The sequence below is a fragment of the Branchiostoma lanceolatum genome, chromosome 6 (assembly GCF_035083965.1).
Source record: "Branchiostoma lanceolatum isolate klBraLanc5 chromosome 6, klBraLanc5.hap2, whole genome shotgun sequence".
In the NCBI taxonomy this organism is placed as follows: Eukaryota; Metazoa; Chordata; class Leptocardii; order Amphioxiformes; family Branchiostomatidae; genus Branchiostoma; species Branchiostoma lanceolatum.
This window is the reverse complement of record NC_089727.1, coordinates 10,190,510-10,207,405: the sequence shown is the minus strand read 5'-3', so window position 1 is coordinate 10,207,405 and position 16,896 is coordinate 10,190,510. Positions and strand designations below refer to the sequence as shown.

At 41.5% G+C, this 16,896-nt stretch overlaps 3 protein-coding genes across 5 annotated transcripts; all 3 read left to right on the top strand.

Annotated features, from left to right (window-relative positions):
• The first annotated feature begins 860 nt into the window (after positions 1 to 860).
• Positions 861 to 9,868, top strand: LOC136437346 (regucalcin-like). Of its 3 annotated transcripts, none has more exons than XM_066431912.1 (6): positions 861 to 1,635; positions 1,956 to 2,138; positions 2,348 to 2,436; positions 2,675 to 2,801; positions 3,016 to 3,150; positions 4,133 to 4,880. In XM_066431912.1, the coding sequence occupies exons 1-6, from the start codon at positions 1,482 to 1,484 to the stop codon at positions 4,336 to 4,338; spliced, it is 894 nt and encodes a 297-aa protein (XP_066288009.1). In that variant the 5' UTR covers positions 861 to 1,481; the 3' UTR covers positions 4,339 to 4,880. The 3 variants fall into 3 exon arrangements, with proteins under 3 accessions (XP_066288009.1, XP_066288008.1, XP_066288006.1); XM_066431911.1 differs by lacking the exons at positions 1,956 to 2,138; positions 2,348 to 2,436; positions 2,675 to 2,801; positions 3,016 to 3,150; positions 4,133 to 4,880 and adding exons at positions 6,161 to 6,343; positions 6,759 to 6,853; positions 7,125 to 7,251; positions 7,864 to 7,998; positions 8,395 to 9,868 and having other exon boundaries at positions 1,412 to 1,635; XM_066431909.1 differs by lacking the exons at positions 861 to 1,635; positions 1,956 to 2,138; positions 2,348 to 2,436; ... (1 more) ...; positions 3,016 to 3,150; positions 4,133 to 4,880 and adding exons at positions 5,808 to 5,962; positions 6,161 to 6,343; positions 6,759 to 6,853; ... (1 more) ...; positions 7,864 to 7,998; positions 8,395 to 9,868.
• A 916-nt stretch (positions 9,869 to 10,784) lies between these two features.
• On the top strand, positions 10,785 to 14,978 carry LOC136437347 (regucalcin-like). The gene is made up of 6 exons (XM_066431913.1): positions 10,785 to 11,082; positions 11,719 to 11,901; positions 12,289 to 12,377; positions 12,980 to 13,106; positions 13,655 to 13,786; positions 14,333 to 14,978. The coding sequence occupies exons 1-6, from the start codon at positions 10,929 to 10,931 to the stop codon at positions 14,536 to 14,538; spliced, it is 891 nt and encodes a 296-aa protein (XP_066288010.1). The 5' UTR covers positions 10,785 to 10,928; the 3' UTR covers positions 14,539 to 14,978.
• Positions 14,979 to 15,585: 607 nt separating this feature from the next.
• On the top strand, positions 15,586 to 16,896 carry LOC136437355 (small integral membrane protein 7-A-like). Its single transcript, XM_066431923.1, has 2 exons — positions 15,586 to 15,791; positions 16,427 to 16,896. Exons 1-2 carry the CDS (start codon positions 15,710 to 15,712, stop codon positions 16,582 to 16,584), a joined length of 240 nt encoding a protein of 79 aa, XP_066288020.1. The 5' UTR covers positions 15,586 to 15,709; the 3' UTR covers positions 16,585 to 16,896.

The following is a 16,896-nucleotide window of genomic DNA, read 5'->3' as shown; positions in this document are numbered from 1 at the left end:
TAAGAATTTGGTCAAATGGGTCGAGTCAAGGAGGTTAAATACAGAACCTCATTGGTTGAGTGATTTGCTAGAGGAGTTGGCCATGCCAGAGAGTTACACAGTTACATTAGCCCTAACTGGTCTGGTACATTGACCTTAAATCCATTATTATAGTATTGTCAAATTTCTTGCCCATTGAAGGTAATCAGACAAGACAAGAATGGCTTCAGGGTCTGTAATCCAAAATCATATCCAGTTGCTTGAGTAACTTCCATTTGGCATACATGTATCTTATCTGGATGTCTAACCTTCATCGACGTATCAAAAGAAAATTAGTTTTGAATTCATGCAGACTTTTGTGATGCATGACACAAGTTATCTTTGTTCCATAATAATATATAATGAGACATTTGGGATTCTATATGTTTTACTACATTTTGAAATATGTTTCTATCAACAAGTTAGCAATATGTATCAATATTACAAGGGAGGAAAGCCATCATCATGATATGTTATTAACTATTTTAATCTTCAATAGCTGCTTAATATCTGTTTCTTTGTTTTGGGTAAAAGATGATTTTACAATTAAGCTGTTGAATGTATGTCTCAACAATGTTTCAGTGATTATCATCCAGAGACTCAGAGTTTTAAACCACAAATCCCAATGAAAAGCAAAGTAAAGAAAATGAAGATGAACTATTGGTTTAACTTGTTTCTTCCGTATTAAACAAACTTGCTTGTTAATTGCTTTTGAATTTCCTGCTGCTGTAGTAAAGAGATATTTCACATCTGAATCGTTCCTCCTAGACCTTTCTCAACCATAGGTTTGTACCTGGCTACTCGCTAATCTCCAAGCTGATCTATACTCGGTGCACGTGGCAAGGCAGTATTAAAATGGCCAAGGAGTATCCGGCAAAACCATCGGTCCTTGCCACCGATAGATCTGCTTGGAGATTAGCGACCCGTCACCACCAGGTGATGTATAGCCACAGAATACACTATAGATGTTTATCAGATAAATTATCTTCTCGCTTAATGACTAACCCGTTTATCTACCAAAACGTTGGGCATCCTCTGCTTGGAGAGAAGAGGCCAGATATCTATTAAATAAGCTGTAGAAATAGATTAGTTGTCATTTCGCTCTAATTCATTTATATACAGTTACTGTATTAAATTCATTTTCCTTCTCTGTTACGTATACACACGTTGTATACAAGTGTTTTCCTTTGCTTTCTTTGCAATTCCATGTAGTCTTCGGACATGATTTTGCAATAAAGTTACTATCAATTATGTGAATTACGAAAGTCTGCACTGTTCTTTCTATCATCTATGGAGCTCTACACTTTATGTGGGACCGGATAGTACAGGTGTTTGGTGAGGGCAGCTGCTTGTGTACACATCGTACCGTAACATAAATAAAGGTCATGCCTCAGTGCAGCAAACAGTACACGGTCGTAGAACTTTGACACACCTCTATGTAGTCCATCTATATAGCCCAAATCATGGCGGTGTCAGTAGCTGTAGACGAACCCGGGATACTTTTGGAAGGTCCCCACTGGGACGGTCACACGGGGACCCTGCTGTATGTGGACATTATCGGACGGAAGGCCCATCGCTGGGATCCAGTCACAGGACAGAAGGACACAGTTGCGATGGGTGAGATTACAAAGCGTGACTAAACCACGTTTCATAGTCACACATTTTAGACACCAAAATGTAGCCTGACAAATCGCGCTCCTAGTGGCCAGCCGGTCCTGTAACCGCCATCCCCCTACAAGCTCTTGGGGTGGGGGTCAGTAATCTCCGGCCGAGAGCTTGTGTAAATACAGGTGAGGCTAACCAAAATGCGGCTTTGACAACGCGATCGCCACATTGCTAAGCTATTGACGGTAGAACATGCTGGTTTCATTGTTAACTCTGTTACCTTTTACCACTGCAAGTTGAATATATCTCCCATGCACGATTGTTATTTGCAGACTGTATGGTAGGTGCCATTGTCACAAGGGAATCTGGAGGGGTCGTAGTGGCCGCTGGAACCAACTTTGCCTTCCTAGATTTCGAGACCAGTCAACTGACCACTGTTGCAACGGTGGAACAGCACACACCCAGTAACCGGTTCAATGATGGGAAGTGCGATGCTGCCGGCAGGTTTTGGGCTGGTAAGGTGGCAAAAAATCTTAGAAATGTAGCTATTCTGACTTATGTGTAGTTATGTGTAGAAATGTAGCTATTCTGACTTATGTGACTCATGTTCATCGATTAAAATTCATGCGGCTATTCTTTACGTATGCGTTGTGTGTGTATGATGGCTGGTACATTGCATAGTCAAACCAGGTATCGCCTGAGATGAAGGTGACTGTGTTTTCAGGCACGATGCCGGAAATCGTGGCTACCGTTGATCAAGTCGGACGCCAAGGGTCCTTGTACTGCCTTCACACCGATCACACTGTTACAAAGGTAAGGATGTTTCGTCGATTTATGCAAAGCCTTTTCTCAGATGCTGATGAGACATATTTAGTGGTGGTGACAATGAGGCCATATTGATTTGATATGGAAAACATCTGCTGGGAACACCACAACTGATACGAGCGTGCGAATAATAAAAGTTTGAGTTTATTTAATAGTCTAACCATGTTTTCTCCATGTTCATCTAATAAAATTACTTTTATCAATTTACCCTTTGCTATTATTTAAGGCATTCAATGAATCTGGCATCTCTAACGGCCTGGCCTGGACATCTGACAACTCCATCATGTACTACATTGACTCAGTCCAGTTCAGCGTGGATGCCTTCGACTTTGACCTTCCCACTGGAACTCTGAGTATGTACAGTAGATACCTCCTCGAGACCCTATTGTATCATATAGCTGTGTGAGTCAAACATCGTGGATTCTCATTACCACATTCTTTAAAGCACGACACAGTTGTGTATGGCTTTGATACGATTGTTGATGATATCTACACGTATTGATAAACAATCAGTTAAGTGAAAATTTTCTTGCGGTGATTTTATTGACGATGAGGGTTTTTTTTCAGCAAACCGCCGTAAAGTGGTGAATTTTAACCAGAGCACAGACGGCGTGCCTGATGGCATGTGTATCGACACTGATGGGAAACTGTGGGTAGCCATGTTTGGCACAGGTCAGGTGCTGCAAGTGGACCCAGAGACAGGTTGGCAAAATATAATGATGATGATAGTAGAGTCAATTTCGAAGTAACCGAGAGGGTTGCTATTGTCATCACGTACAAATACCTTGAATTCTTTGTAATTATTTGTTCAAGAGATTTGATACTTTTGAAATATTTTGAACATTATGTGAACTTATCGATACTCATCTAAATTTGTTTCCCCGGTTGTGTTAAACTTTGAAAATATTCATAATGTGGAATATGATATTTCTAATTTTTTCTGGATAATGATATTAACATTCTACCTTTCTCTACAATTATTTGTGATATCTTGTAAATGGGGCAATGGGGTGTGAAGGAAGCAATTCACACATCCCTGCAAAATACAGGGAAGTATGCCTGGGTGTCATGTATAGATGTCATGCTTAGTTACCACAGAAGAGCCACCAGTGTCAGCACTGAAATCTATACATATATAGAGGCAGATAGTAGGGCCGGATTAGCACCTAATTCTATGGGGACACTAACCCAAATCTACAATTTGGAAAACGTGACAAACATCTGTTTATATTTATCAAAGTGAAAGAATCACACAGATTTTTCTAAATAGATATATCTTTGCACAGTAAGTTTCAAAATGTCTCCAAAATTTCTAAATAACTTAAAAAGCTGAAAGATATTCAAATTTCACATTCAATTTCATTGAAATATCTATAACCACTAGTATTAACGTTACATGTGACTTAACTATTCCTTTTTTCGATATAATTCAAATGTATTACAAATGTTATCTTTCAAAAACCACAGTGGTGACTTGGAATCGACTCTAATGACAATTGCTTACAACATACCCCTCTTGTTGCTTGGTCATCGAAACTGATTGTGATTTCAGTTTAGTCTTTCATGATTGGAAAACCTGTTCTACATATCTGAACATGCCACTTTTAAGTACATGAGTTAGTAGAAGTGTTTTGATGAGAAAAATGATTTTTGACATTGTCATTTCACTTGTCCAACATCTCAGGCACACACCTCCGTTCGGTGAAGATCCCCGCTGATCAGACCACGTCCTGCTGTTTCGGCGGCCCAAACCTGGACATCCTGTATGTAACAACCGCGAATGTTGGTCTGTCTGCTGAAGCGGTCCAGCAGAAGCCTCAGTCTGGCTGTCTGTTCCAGGTGACCGGCCTGGGCACTACAGGCACACCTGGGATGTGTTATAGTGGTTGAATACATTGTGGAAGGACTCTTCAACAGAGAATCGAGCCTTTGCTAGACATGAAGTTGCTTGCTAAAAATGCATGTCGCTCTTCAGACAGTAGACTTGACTTATCACAGTTTTCACTAGAATCATCACAATTGCTCACTAGAACTATCACAATTGTTCCCTAGAATTATCAAAATTGTTCACTAGAACTATCACAATTCTTAGCTAGAGTTATCGTGGTTGGTGCCAAATCGTTCACACATTGCTACTGCGTCGTCAAATTGTTTACCAGAGGTAACAATGGTCCAGCTAAAGAGGCAGCCGCCCAGTCTGTAAGTCCAGAAATTAAGTTTTTATTCCTTCCGAGTTTGCCAGCGGACACTCTAGCATGAGTGGTCATTATTGATATCAACTTGCTTTAAACAATAGAAAGAAAATAACGATATGTTATCAAAAGTGGTAGGCATGAGTGTAGTTGTCAACTTGGTGAGTGTGATATTACTCTACCACACTAGTGTCACTTTGTGCACTTCTGATACAGGAGTAAAAGACTTGTTGGCTGTGATACCATGTTTGTCGCTTCAATTCCTGTTACAACATTCATGGTGTCTATTTTGAAAATTTAGCCATCTTGTTCAAGGGTGGGTTACTCTGCCGAGGAGGTGCAGCAGAAGACTTTTACATTTTACCCACAATTCCTGTCGCCGCGTATGCATACTCGGAAGTGTGAAAGCGCTTATTGCACTCTAACACAAAAGAGATGTCACCTAATCGAGGTACAGTATCACTGTAAGGTACTATTGCCTGATATCCATACAACTAATGATCCCTCAACTTTTTAGGGCATATCCTTGACTACTGGGTAAGGAGGATGATGAAGTTTGTTGGCCATTGTCTCACGGTGAACGCATTGCCGTCATGAGCCCGTCACTTTAGTTTTCAGGTTGGTCCTCGCGTGAGGAACGAATGGCCGTCTGTGCTTCGAGGAACGCATAGGATTCCTTAAAATCCAAGGATTAACACAGAGACAGTTTAACGTCGATATTTTAAGAATACACTATAGATGTATATTAGATAAATAATCTTCTTGCGTTAGTCGTCCAACCCGTTTAGAATAGGTCACGATCATGTCGCTTAGCTATAGAATCCATTTATAAAATTCTTCTCTGTTAAGTATACACTCGTTGTATACAAGTGCTTTGCTTTGCTTTGTTTGCAATTAGTCTTCGGGTATAATTTGATAACAAAGTTATTAGTATCATTGTTATTGATATCATTATTAGGCTATATGTAAATTACGAAAGTCAGCACTGTTCTTTCTATGGACTCTGCACTTAATGTGGAACCGAATGGGCACAAGTGTTTGGTGAGGGCAGCTGCTTGTGTACACATCGTTCAAAGGTCAGGCCTCAGTGCTGCAAACAGTACAAATCAACGTTCGTTGAACTTCGACAAACTTGTATGTAATCCATTTCATTTATATCGCCCAAATCATGGCGGTGTCGGTGGCTGTGGACGAACCAGGTCTGTGTTTGGAAGGTCCCCACTGGGACGGTCACACGGGGACCCTGCTGTATGTGGACATCAACGGACGGAAGGCCCATCGCTGGAATCCAGTCACAGGACAGAAGGACACAGTTTCGATGGGTGAGATTACAAAGCGTGTATTCCACGTGTGCGTTTCTCATAGTCACACATTTAGACCAAAATGCGGTTTTGACAACGACTCCGCGATCGCCGCATCTGCTCAGATATGGACAATAGAACTTGGTGGTTTCATTGTTAATTTCTGTTACATTTTTACCACTGATTGAATGTACCTTCCATGCGATGTTGCTATTGCAGACTGTATGGTAGGTGCCATCGTCCCGAGGGAATCAGGAGGGGTCTTAGTGGCCGCTGGAACCAACTTTGCCTTCCTAGATTTCGAGACCAGTCAACTGACCACTGTTGCACCGGTGGACCAGCACAAACCCACTAACCGGTTCAACGATGGGAAGTGCGATGCTGCCGGCAGGTTTTGGGCTGGTAAGGGTACAATGATAAGTTTATTGCAAATTCATGCCCGAAGGCTAAATGCAGATAACATACATAAAAGAACAGGGTACAAAATAGGTAAAAAAGCTGCTTATCTAAAGTATGCAAAGTTAACGTAATTTTCTATAACTAGTGAAGAATTTGACTTCTCTTTTGTAAGCAATGGAAGACGTAATGTCCCACCCTTTCTAAACCTTTTGTGGGTTTTTGGTAGTTAAAAGAAGAATAGTATTTTCTTTGTCTGTAAGCTTAGAGAAATTCGGATATATTTTAGTGGTCTGGTACAATGAAAACTTACAAATGTAGCTATTCTGACTTATGTGTAGTTTGTGGCTATTCCTAACATAATGCGTTGTAATATGGCTGGTATACTCAAACCACCGAATGAAGGCGACTGTATTTTCAGGCACGATGCCGGAGCTCGAGCCTCCCACCCCCGATCAAGTCGAACGCAAAGTCGGATCCTTGTACTGCCTTCACACCGATCACACTGTTACAAAGGTAAGGTTGTTTCGTTGCTTGATGTAACGTTAGATAAAGCCTTTTCTCAGAGATGCTGATGACTGAGACATATTTAGTGGTGGTGGCAATAAACTATAACAACGCGACTACATCAGACTGTGTCGAAGGAAAGATATACATTGCACAATATATATTGACATGCTTAGTTATTTCAATTGACATAGTCTGGGATACTAACCATGTTTTCTCCACGTTTGTCGAATAGAATTATCTTTATCACTAGTACTTTACCCTTTGTTATATTCTTAAGGCATTCAATGAAACTGACATCTCTAACGGTCTGGCCTGGACATCTGACAACTCCACCATGTACTACATCGACTCACTCCAGTTCAGCGTGGATGCCTTCGACTTTGACCTGCCCACTGGAACTCTGAGTATGTACAGTTGATAACTCCCAGAGGCCCCATGGTATTATATAGGCCATGTTGGTTTAATTATATGGATGACATCCCCTGGGGACCCCAAAACTGGTGCGAGCGTGCGAGTGAAAAAAAGTTTGGCAAAAAAAGAGGAATACGTCAGTTTCGAGACTGTACGAGTTGGATAACGATTTTTGTTCCTTCGGCTTGAATTCGCGTCTGAATATAACTGCTGTGCGTCGGCTGCAGTATGATGACCTACGCTGAGCTGGGCGTTAAATAAAGGTACATTTTAAGAGAGAACGAGCTGGCAAATTTAAGCTCATTTTCACATACTTTGTAGATTGTACCCTGAAATCAAACATATTCAAATGTTGTACCTTGCTTGTGCACCCTACAATAAATTTTGAAGCGTCGAAGGTTCTCACTTTGGGGTCCTATAGGCGAAATACTGTGGTCTGCGACCTTAACCTGGCCTAGCTGTCAGTCAAACATTGGGAATTTTTATTGTCATCATCTTTAAAGCAAGACACAGTTGCAAGCGACATGTTGATGATATCTACGGTGTTGATAAACAATCAATTTTTGGGTCGTGGTTTTATTCACGATGTATTTTTCATTCTTCAGCAAACCGCCGTAAAGTGGTGAATTTTGACCAGAGCACATACGGCGTGCCTGATGGCATGTGTATCGACACTGATGGGAAACTGTGGGTAGCCATGTTTGGCACAGGTCAGGTGCTGCAAGTGGACCCAGAGACAGGTTGGCAAAATATAATTATGATGACAATAATGATGACAATTCATCAATGCGGACTACCAACTGCTTACTTTTTCTCCCTCTTGTTGTTGCATGCTTGCACATCGGCAACATTTCTCTGGTTGTAACTTTAGCTCTCTCTTTCAATCTTGGAAAACCTGTTCTAAATATCTAAACATGTAAAACATGCCACATTTGAGCACATGAGTTGTAAGGATGCTCTCCAAGCAGAAGTTCGGCACTGGCTGAATTTTGACGTGATTTTAGGCTTGAGGGGGGGGCTTTTCTCTTTTGGCCAGTTTTCTTTATGTCGCCAAGCCAAGTTGTATCATGGGGAAGAAGCGTTTTAAGGAGAAAAGAGATTTTTTACATTATCATTTCACTTGTCCAACATCTCAGGCACACACCTCCGTTCGGTGAAGATCCCCGCTGATCAGACCACGTCCTGCTGTTTCGGCGGCCCAAACCTGGACATCCTGTATGTAACAACCGCGAATGTTGGTCTGTCTGCTGAGGCGGTCCAGCAGAAGCCTCAGTCTGGCTGTCTGTTCCAGGTGACCGGCCTGGGCACTACAGGCACACCTGGGCTGTGCTACAAAGGTTGATCCCATGGTGGCAGACCACTTCAACAAAGAATCGAAAAATGGCAGCAATTGTTGCTTATTACTCCTCTGTACCATACTCAGTTACCTGCTGAAAATAGAGGAATTTGGCCAAATGTATTGAGTGATGTTACAGATGAGTTAGCCAGTCATAGAGTTATACAGTTGCGAGCACAGCTGCAAGCTGGTCTGGTAGAGAGACATCTAAGTCCATAAAGTTGTTAATGGTTGAGTCAAGTATTACGAATGTGTACTAGATTTACGATTGTGTACTAGATTTATCTCAATTGTTTACTAGAATTATCTCAATTGTTTACTAGAATTACATCAATTGCTTACTAGAATTATCACAATTGTTTGCAAGAATTATCTCAATCGTTTACTAGAATTATCACAATTGTTTACTAGAATTATCTCAACTGTTTACTAGAATTATCACAATTATTTACTAGAATTATCTCAATTGTTTACTAGAATTATCTCAATTGTTAACTGGAATTATCTCAATTGTTTACTAGAATTATCTCAATTGTTAACTAGAATTATCACAATTGTTTACTAGAATTATCTCAATTGTTAACTAGAATTATCACAATTGTTTACTAGTATTATCTCAGTTGTTAACTAGAGTCATCATAGCTGCTGCCAAAATGTTCTGTTCACATGTTGCTGTTGTGTCGCCAAGTTCTCACCAAAGAAAGCAATAGTCGAGCTAAAGAGGCAAAATACAGCCCAGTCTGTAAGTCGAGAAAGTAAGTTTTGATTCCTTCATCGTTTGAACACATGAGTGGTCGTTATCTTTGTAACCCAACTGCAAAGTTTGAAAATGTGTTCTGATGTATCAAAACTGTTACCAACATAGTTCTAAACAATGGAAAGAAATAACGATACGGTATTAAACCAGCAAAAGGAAATATATCTACATGTTATGAGAGATAGAACCAGCTGTAATTTAGTCTTGCTCGCACTCAACCATAAGGCCAAAGCAAGTAAATTTTGTGGCATCAGCGCGCTCATTAATTTTCGCCTGATTTTGAAAAAAAAATCCCTCCGGAGATGGTCAACATGACGAAAGAGTATGGGAAAATATGTCGTGTTGTAGCTTTGACTGTACCTGTAGAATAGACACTAGTGAGTTACCCATGACTGTAGTTGTAGAAGTGAAACCAGTTCGATAGTTCAGTAAAAGTGGCACAAAGAGTGCAGTTGCACCTTGCAATGGTGAGTGATATCAGTCTAACCACACTAGTGTCACTTTGTGCACTTCTTGAATACAGAAGACTTGTTGGCTATGACACATGATTTAGTCGCTTCAATTCTTGTTATAGTATTTATGGTGTCCTTTTTGGCAACGCCTGAGTGGCGACGCCTAATTGTATAGTATTTTATGCAGTTTGCAAGAATTCTAGAAATTGCACAGGCATGTGTCCACGGGCATCTTTGGAATGTTGGTGGCGAGCCTAGTGGTATGGTATTGTATGCAGTCGGCAACAATTCTAAGAATTGTACGGGAATGTGTCTACAAGAGTGCAAAGGATAGAAAGTGGGTCAAGCAGCTATTTCAGCCTATGGAATTGAATTTGGGGTCTGCAGATTATTTCATCCATACAATTTACTTGCTGTGGGCTGAAGTAAATTTAAAGTCGACCATTATGTTTCCAACGCTCATGAAGAATACACTTCTCATGCCTTTAAGGTGCTCTTCGTCTCAAAATAAACACACGTGTGTTCTCCATTTTAGGCATGCGGCATTTCATACAACCAAGAGCATAACTATGGCTGCTCGTCAATGGTTCAATGCCCCAAAGGGTAAGCTATGATCTCGGTCAAATACCCAATTAAGCCCAGCAGTTTGTTTAGTGTCTCCTGGGAGGCCGACGCGTGTGCGTACAATGTCACTGCTGACAAGCGCAAAGGTGGACCTTTGCAGTGTCATATGGAAGGACAAAAATCAATGAACAACCAGTTTATAACGCCTGCCACCTGAAAATATGTAATTTTTTGGGCAATAACAACTATCAGCTGACAGCATAAAAACCATCACAAGTCAAACGACGTTCACAACTTGGTTATTTCACACTACAGTTGCCCCTGGAAGACTTTGAGATTTAGTGTACGATCGATAACTGGTAACTGAATCATGCCCCGTTTACAAAAAAGAAAAGCTACCATGACAGCAAGAAGCAATTAGGCCAGGGGTTGCCGTTAACTTTCTATCAGCTCAGTGACGTGGACTTTCACCCCCGGATGAAACTTGTCTGTAACTTGGTTTTAAATCAAATCTATTTGCGACGCACAGAGCGTTGAAGAAACTGCCGTTCAGGTTTCAGAATGTCTGTTACTGTAGCTATCGCAGAGCCAGGTCAGCATACGGAGGGGCCACACTGGGACCACCGCACCAACACACTGCTGTACGTGGACCTCCTGGACCCGTGTGTGTGTCGGTGGGACCCGGTCACTGGGGAAAGGGACAAACTAAAAATAGGTAAGCGTGCCGAGCGATGGTTGCACGGATGATTCAATTCTTAACGTCGGCATGTTCGTTCTGTACTACTTGTAGTCAAAAAAAAGTTGAAAGTGCTATGGCTTTTAGTATGAAAATATTACATGTATACCGGAAACTGACATGTTTGACTTTATTCTGGTATTAGAAGGCTATATATATAGCTGGAGGTCGGAGTTACACAATCGAGCTGTCATAGACTATGAAACGAATTACTCCCTTTGGAATGCGATAGCGACGTTGCCTGTGTGCAGGTGCTATGTAGCATAAAACGACTTCAGCATAAAGGGTCGAAATGAATGAAAGAAATATTAGCACCACACTTATGCTACGGCCCAATGGCGCCGGTGCCTGTCGGAGGTGTAGTCCCGGCCGGGCCTCGAAGCCACAAATTTGACGAGTTACCTCACGGCGTCCAGTTGTTACCGGGTCCCGCGTTGATTTTACATGTAAGATAAAAATGATTCCGGGCCCAAAAATAGTACGGCAACCGCAGGGTGTCCCACGGGGCCACGTAGGAGTCGCGCCCGAAAGTGCTACAAAAACAGCCAGTGAACTATCCGACGGGACCCTTTTTTTCCGTAGCATTAATGTTATTCGTGCTATACTCCCTACCAGACCGTAGTCCCGGCTGCGTGGTGCCCCGGGAGTCAGGGGGAGTCGTGGTGGCCGCCGGAACCAAGTTCGCCTCACTGGACTTCAGGACCAGGCAGCTGACCACACTCGCGGAGGTGAACCACGATAAACCTACCAACATCTTCAACGATGGCAAGTGTGATGCTGCTGGCAGATTTTGGTCAGGTATAAATAATCTCTTTATATCTCTATCATCTATCTATCTATCCATTTATCTTTATCTGTTTAGATACATGAATATCAAGTATGAAGAATAAGTCTTTAACACAAAGCAATTGGTCGATATTTCCATTAACAGATTGTATCCGTGTCTATGTTTGTCCAGTGGTGTTTGCAGAGTTATATATTTGATATTGACTCAAGTACTGTAGCACAGCGTGGAGTAAATTAGAACGTCCCTTAAGTATACTAAGCGCCTGGTGTCGTGCAGAGTGAATGGTATTAATTTCAAATAAATCAATATCCAACGTTGCCTGTAATATCCATGTGTCTTGGCTCTAGGCAGCGCTGTATTCATGAGTCAGTCTTTTGAACAAACGTTTTAACCTACAGGCACGATGGGGAAAGATTCTGCCTTCGGAAAGTTTGAGTTTGGCGTTGGGTCCCTCTTCTGTCTACACCCCGACCGAAGTGTCACAAAGGTACGGACAAAGGTGTAAACATATTATCATCTTTAACGGTACGTTGATGGGAGTTAGACATCCAGGTAGTAAGATACGATTTTAAATTTTATCCAGTTGCTTGAGTAACTATTTTTGGCGTATCTTTAACGGTAGTTTCTAACCCCTGTACACTAGTTGTTTGGCAAATACCTATTTGTTATCTCTAAGTCTAAGTCAGCAATATTCAGGGCGATACTTACTTACTGGTTGTACGCACTTCGCACTGCAGCTAGGTGTCGCTCTTGCAGTGTGAAGTACATGTATGTGGTCCCAAACATGACGGTCCCAGTCACCACGGTTATTATCGCCATGAAAAAGATGACAGACAGTCTCCGAAACGTCGCGGCTTAGCAATAGGTAAAACCGTGACTTGGTTGTGTAGAAAGGACTTTGTTATCCAGTGACTTAACTTGCCAACCTGGTGAAAGTGTTCACGGGACCGATCTTCGTAAAATACACTCCTTATAAGGTGCTGCTTTAATTTTTCAGCAAGGAGGTTCCATCGTCTTGACAGAACCTCCTTGATTTCACATGCTATATGATTCACTATGTTATAAACTTACCCTTTTCTCTTTCCAAAGGCCTTTGGCGGGGTGAGTATCTCTAACGGTCTGGCGTGGTCTCCAGACAACACCGTCATGTATTACATCGACTCACTCCAGTTCAGCGTGGACGCCTTTGACTACGACTTGTCCATTGGAACACCGAGTAAGCTGTATTGGCCTCCATAGCAGGCTATCATTGGGAAATTTTCTGACCAATAATACACTTTTTGTATTGACTTCTTTCAGTACTGGGTCGTTTTTGCAGCCAGCCCGTAACTATAATGGGCCTAATGGCCCGGTTACGCGCTGGCTGCACAAACGACCCAGGACAAAAAGAAGTCAATGCAAAAAGTGTATCATAAGCACACTAAAAAGCCCCAGAGAGCCGGCTAGGGAGACTATATCTTCCTGCAGCTTAGTACTAGTCTTCCTGTAATGGATTCACATTCAGCAGCATTGCATTTAATCAGGATATCAGCAAAAGCATGGAAATATAGATAATTTTGACGTTGTTGCTCGGGAAGACAAGCCATCAACTTCTATATAACGTTAAAGCAACTAAAAAAGAATTGACAACATCTCTGGAGCTTTGTAAGTATTTACCTGTTTCAACAACAGCTTCTCTTCAAAACCGTTAGAAAGTCTTCGTGGCTTATTTTTCTGTGTACTATGAAAAATAAGCTCAATTTCCTTAAATATTTGTATTTCTAGCAAAACGTCGTAAAGTTTTTACTTTTGACCCGGCTACCTCCGTCCCCGATGGCATGACTATCGACACCGATGGCAACCTGTGGATAGCCTTGCTTAACAGCGGACAGGTAGTGCAGGTGGATCCAAACACAGGTGGGTAAAAAAAGTTGAACATCATACGGGAGATACGAGATAAAGTCTGGTACCTTACTACATATGTATATGCAGCTGCTTTCAAACAAAATGGTGTCTTTTAAGTTATTTTTAGCTGGCACCAAGACAAGAATGAAAACGTGTGGCTGATAAAGTCATAGCTTATTGCACAACTTCTGTAACAGGTACACTGTCATGATGTGGACATTGATTCATTGAGTGGTAGCAGACACAATGATTATTTGTATATCTACTGTAGTACAAATGAATGAATTGATGCTATCGTTTCTAACCCGGGATATGAACTCAGCCGATGTAATTTTAGGATATTAACATATCAATATATAGTCTTCCGAGACTGGATGCCAAAGAAGAAGGAGAAGATATATCATTTTCAAAAAGTCTCTGAACACTACAGATTGTCTTTCATTCCTTTTTCGTACCTTGTGTTAATAGACGCTACAATCTTGGTATGAAATGAAAACTTGGCCGGCCACGCCCGTTGTGTATGACTGATAATTTGATGACAACCGATGCACCCTGCAGGTACCCAGCTCCGCGCTGTGAAGTTCCCCACAGACCGGGTCACGTCCTGCTGTTTCGGCGGGCCGAACCTTGACGTTCTGTACGTCACCAGTACGAGGGTGAACATGTCGCCGGACCAGACCCTCCAGCAGCCTCTGTCCGGGTGTGTCTTCCAAGTCACCGGACTGGGCGCTAAGGGGAGGCCCGGGATGTACTACAGGGGTTGAACCAACATCAGCCAACTTGAAGACTACGAGTCACAAACTTTTGAAATGTCCCGCTATTCGTGAATTTCACTAACATTGACTTTTTGCTCTTGTGACAAAGTTGCATCGCGATTCAACCGCAGCAAGTGACTATACGTACATGTAGTGTAGTGTAGTGAAATACTTTCCGGTTGACTGATTCCCTTTTCATTCTAGTTGGTAAAACCTAGCTTGCTTGCGTATTAGAGTGTTTGGATATCAACCTGATTTTGTTTCGTTTACTTATGGAAAATATGGACTCACACTATAATAGGCAGTATTGTATACGACTCTAGTTCTGAATATCATCACCGTGACGAGTATTAAGAATATGTAACGTTTGATTTGTGTATGTGTGAAAATGCTGACGCCGCAAATCGGATATTTCGGGCGTTTCATCCGTACATTTCTTGAGCCGCGGATTTGTATTATATCGTCTTCCACTGCCTCCAGAAAAGAAGTCAAACCCAGGTAGTTTAGATATAGCCAACAATTGTATTCAGTACCAGTAGCCTATTGTTACAACAAAGTCAGACACAGTTTACTGACGCATCTCTGTTTTTCCCTATGTTTTTACCATGTATTTGCAATTAGCCCACGGGCATGAACTTGCAATAAACTTCTTAATTAATTATTAAAGAAATCAAGTGCAGTAAACAAATGTAACGTTACATGGACTTTTATATGCTACAGTTGCTTTAATTCTACTAGTAGGGTGTAACTTACCGATCGAGTTCTGTTGTGGTAGCCGCAATAATGATAGGCATAGATATTCTTATCAATTCCTTATGTTATGAGATCAGGTGTAACGCCAGTAAAGTCAGTCCACGGTGAAGATCACATTTCGCCCGCGTAGTAACGGAGCCTGCAAATGAATCCCTGGCAAATGTTCTCCCTATAGCCGGCGTAGTTTAATAGTCTATCCTATCAGCAGTAGAAAACTTGGCACTGCTGACAGGATCATCCTCAGTGAGTGTAGTAGCCTCAGGCTATTGGTTTTCCATACACAGTCGCTGGGCGGCGCTAGCTGTCGTAATCTCAGCTGCCGCAATTCAGTCGTGCTCTGAGCCACGTATGTTCGGACGAAAAAAAATAGATGAGCACTCTTACAAGTTTTGCAACATCGTGGATGACCTCTAGTTGATGCTACAGAATGTTGTCCGACCTTCTCTTATTTGGGACGTTACTTATCAACGCCGGAGCCGTGCTGAACTTCAACCTCAGCAAGAAAAAAGGTGTGCAACCAGTTGTTGTTGGGGAGGGGGGCACCCTAAAACTTTTCCCAAGTGTGAAATAATTTATTATTTTGCACATATTTCTAGTCTAGTTCGGTAACATGGTATTTATTCATTTGATTGATTAAGAGCAAGTCCTTGTGAAATTGTGGTATTTTGTTTAGGCTAACTGACTGTTAGGAACTTTCTGTTTGAGAGAATAACAATTATTATAACGCTATATAATTTCTATGCGTACAAATCTATGATGCAATTTAGTGATCACAAAGTTACAGATGATAAAACGTTGGTGGCATTAAAAAAAGCAAGGGAACAAGATTCGAGGTTTTTAACTACAGTCCTCATGTTATTTCTTTCAGAACAAGATCTACTACTGCCATGTTGAAGAAATAGATAATAGACATTACTAATTTCTTCAAGTTCAATGCAGAATTTCTCAGTGACTAATTATCATCAATATTAGTTGACCAAATTGGTATTGTTTGATATTAGGTGGATTCCCTTTTCAGTTTAATTGCTTTTGAAAAAGTACAGTAGTGCGAGAACATCAATGGTTCAGTTCTTGATGGGCTGGTACAATTGCCTCCCACATTACTTTAATCCCTTTCATTATCATTGTTCCCTGTTTGCTGCAGGCAGTAGCAGTGGGTTTGACAGTGATGACCAGACCCAGGCTGTGACAGCGGGAGATCGGATACGAGAGTTCCTCCTCAGTCTCCAGTACCTGCGCATCTTCATCGCCCTCTGGAACGTCTTCGTCATGTTCTGTATGATCGTACTCTTTGGGTCTTAACCAGGATACAAAACTGCCGCACGTACATTTATTAACACACAAAACAGCTGGATGTACAGTTCTAAGGCCACGAAACTGTCACATGTGTACATTATCAGTGAACTTCGATAAGCAAAGGACATTGCTGGTGGTAGGACTGGTCAATAGCTGCTGCTGTACATAATTTGAATATATGACAATTCTGTCATCTTTGCTGGGAGCCGTGCACCAACACAAACATCACTTCTAAAGACTTAGTAGAGAGGCTCATCCTCTGTACCTATTGCCTTTGGTTGAGAAGAACATAGAACATGTCTGACATTGTTTAGACCT

Excerpts from the sequence above, each read along its gene's own strand:
- LOC136437346 (XM_066431911.1), top strand. The coding sequence starts at position 1,482 with ATGGCGGTGTCAGTAGCTGTAGACGAACCCGGGATACTTTTGGAAGGT. Across the intron at positions 7,252-7,863 it reads CCTGCCCACTGGAACTCTGA|CAAACCGCCGTAAAGTGGTG; the intron begins GTATGTACAGTT and ends TTCATTCTTCAG. Across the intron at positions 7,999-8,394 it reads GCAAGTGGACCCAGAGACAG|GCACACACCTCCGTTCGGTG; the intron begins GTTGGCAAAATA and ends CCAACATCTCAG.
- LOC136437347 (XM_066431913.1), top strand. The coding sequence starts at position 10,929 with ATGTCTGTTACTGTAGCTATCGCAGAGCCAGGTCAGCATACGGAGGGG. Across the intron at positions 11,083-11,718 it reads AAGGGACAAACTAAAAATAG|ACCGTAGTCCCGGCTGCGTG; the intron begins GTAAGCGTGCCG and ends ACTCCCTACCAG. Across the intron at positions 13,107-13,654 it reads CTTGTCCATTGGAACACCGA|CAAAACGTCGTAAAGTTTTT; the intron begins GTAAGCTGTATT and ends TTGTATTTCTAG.
- LOC136437355 (XM_066431923.1), top strand. The coding sequence starts at position 15,710 with ATGTTGTCCGACCTTCTCTTATTTGGGACGTTACTTATCAACGCCGGA. Across the intron at positions 15,792-16,426 it reads CAACCTCAGCAAGAAAAAAG|GCAGTAGCAGTGGGTTTGAC; the intron begins GTGTGCAACCAG and ends TGTTTGCTGCAG.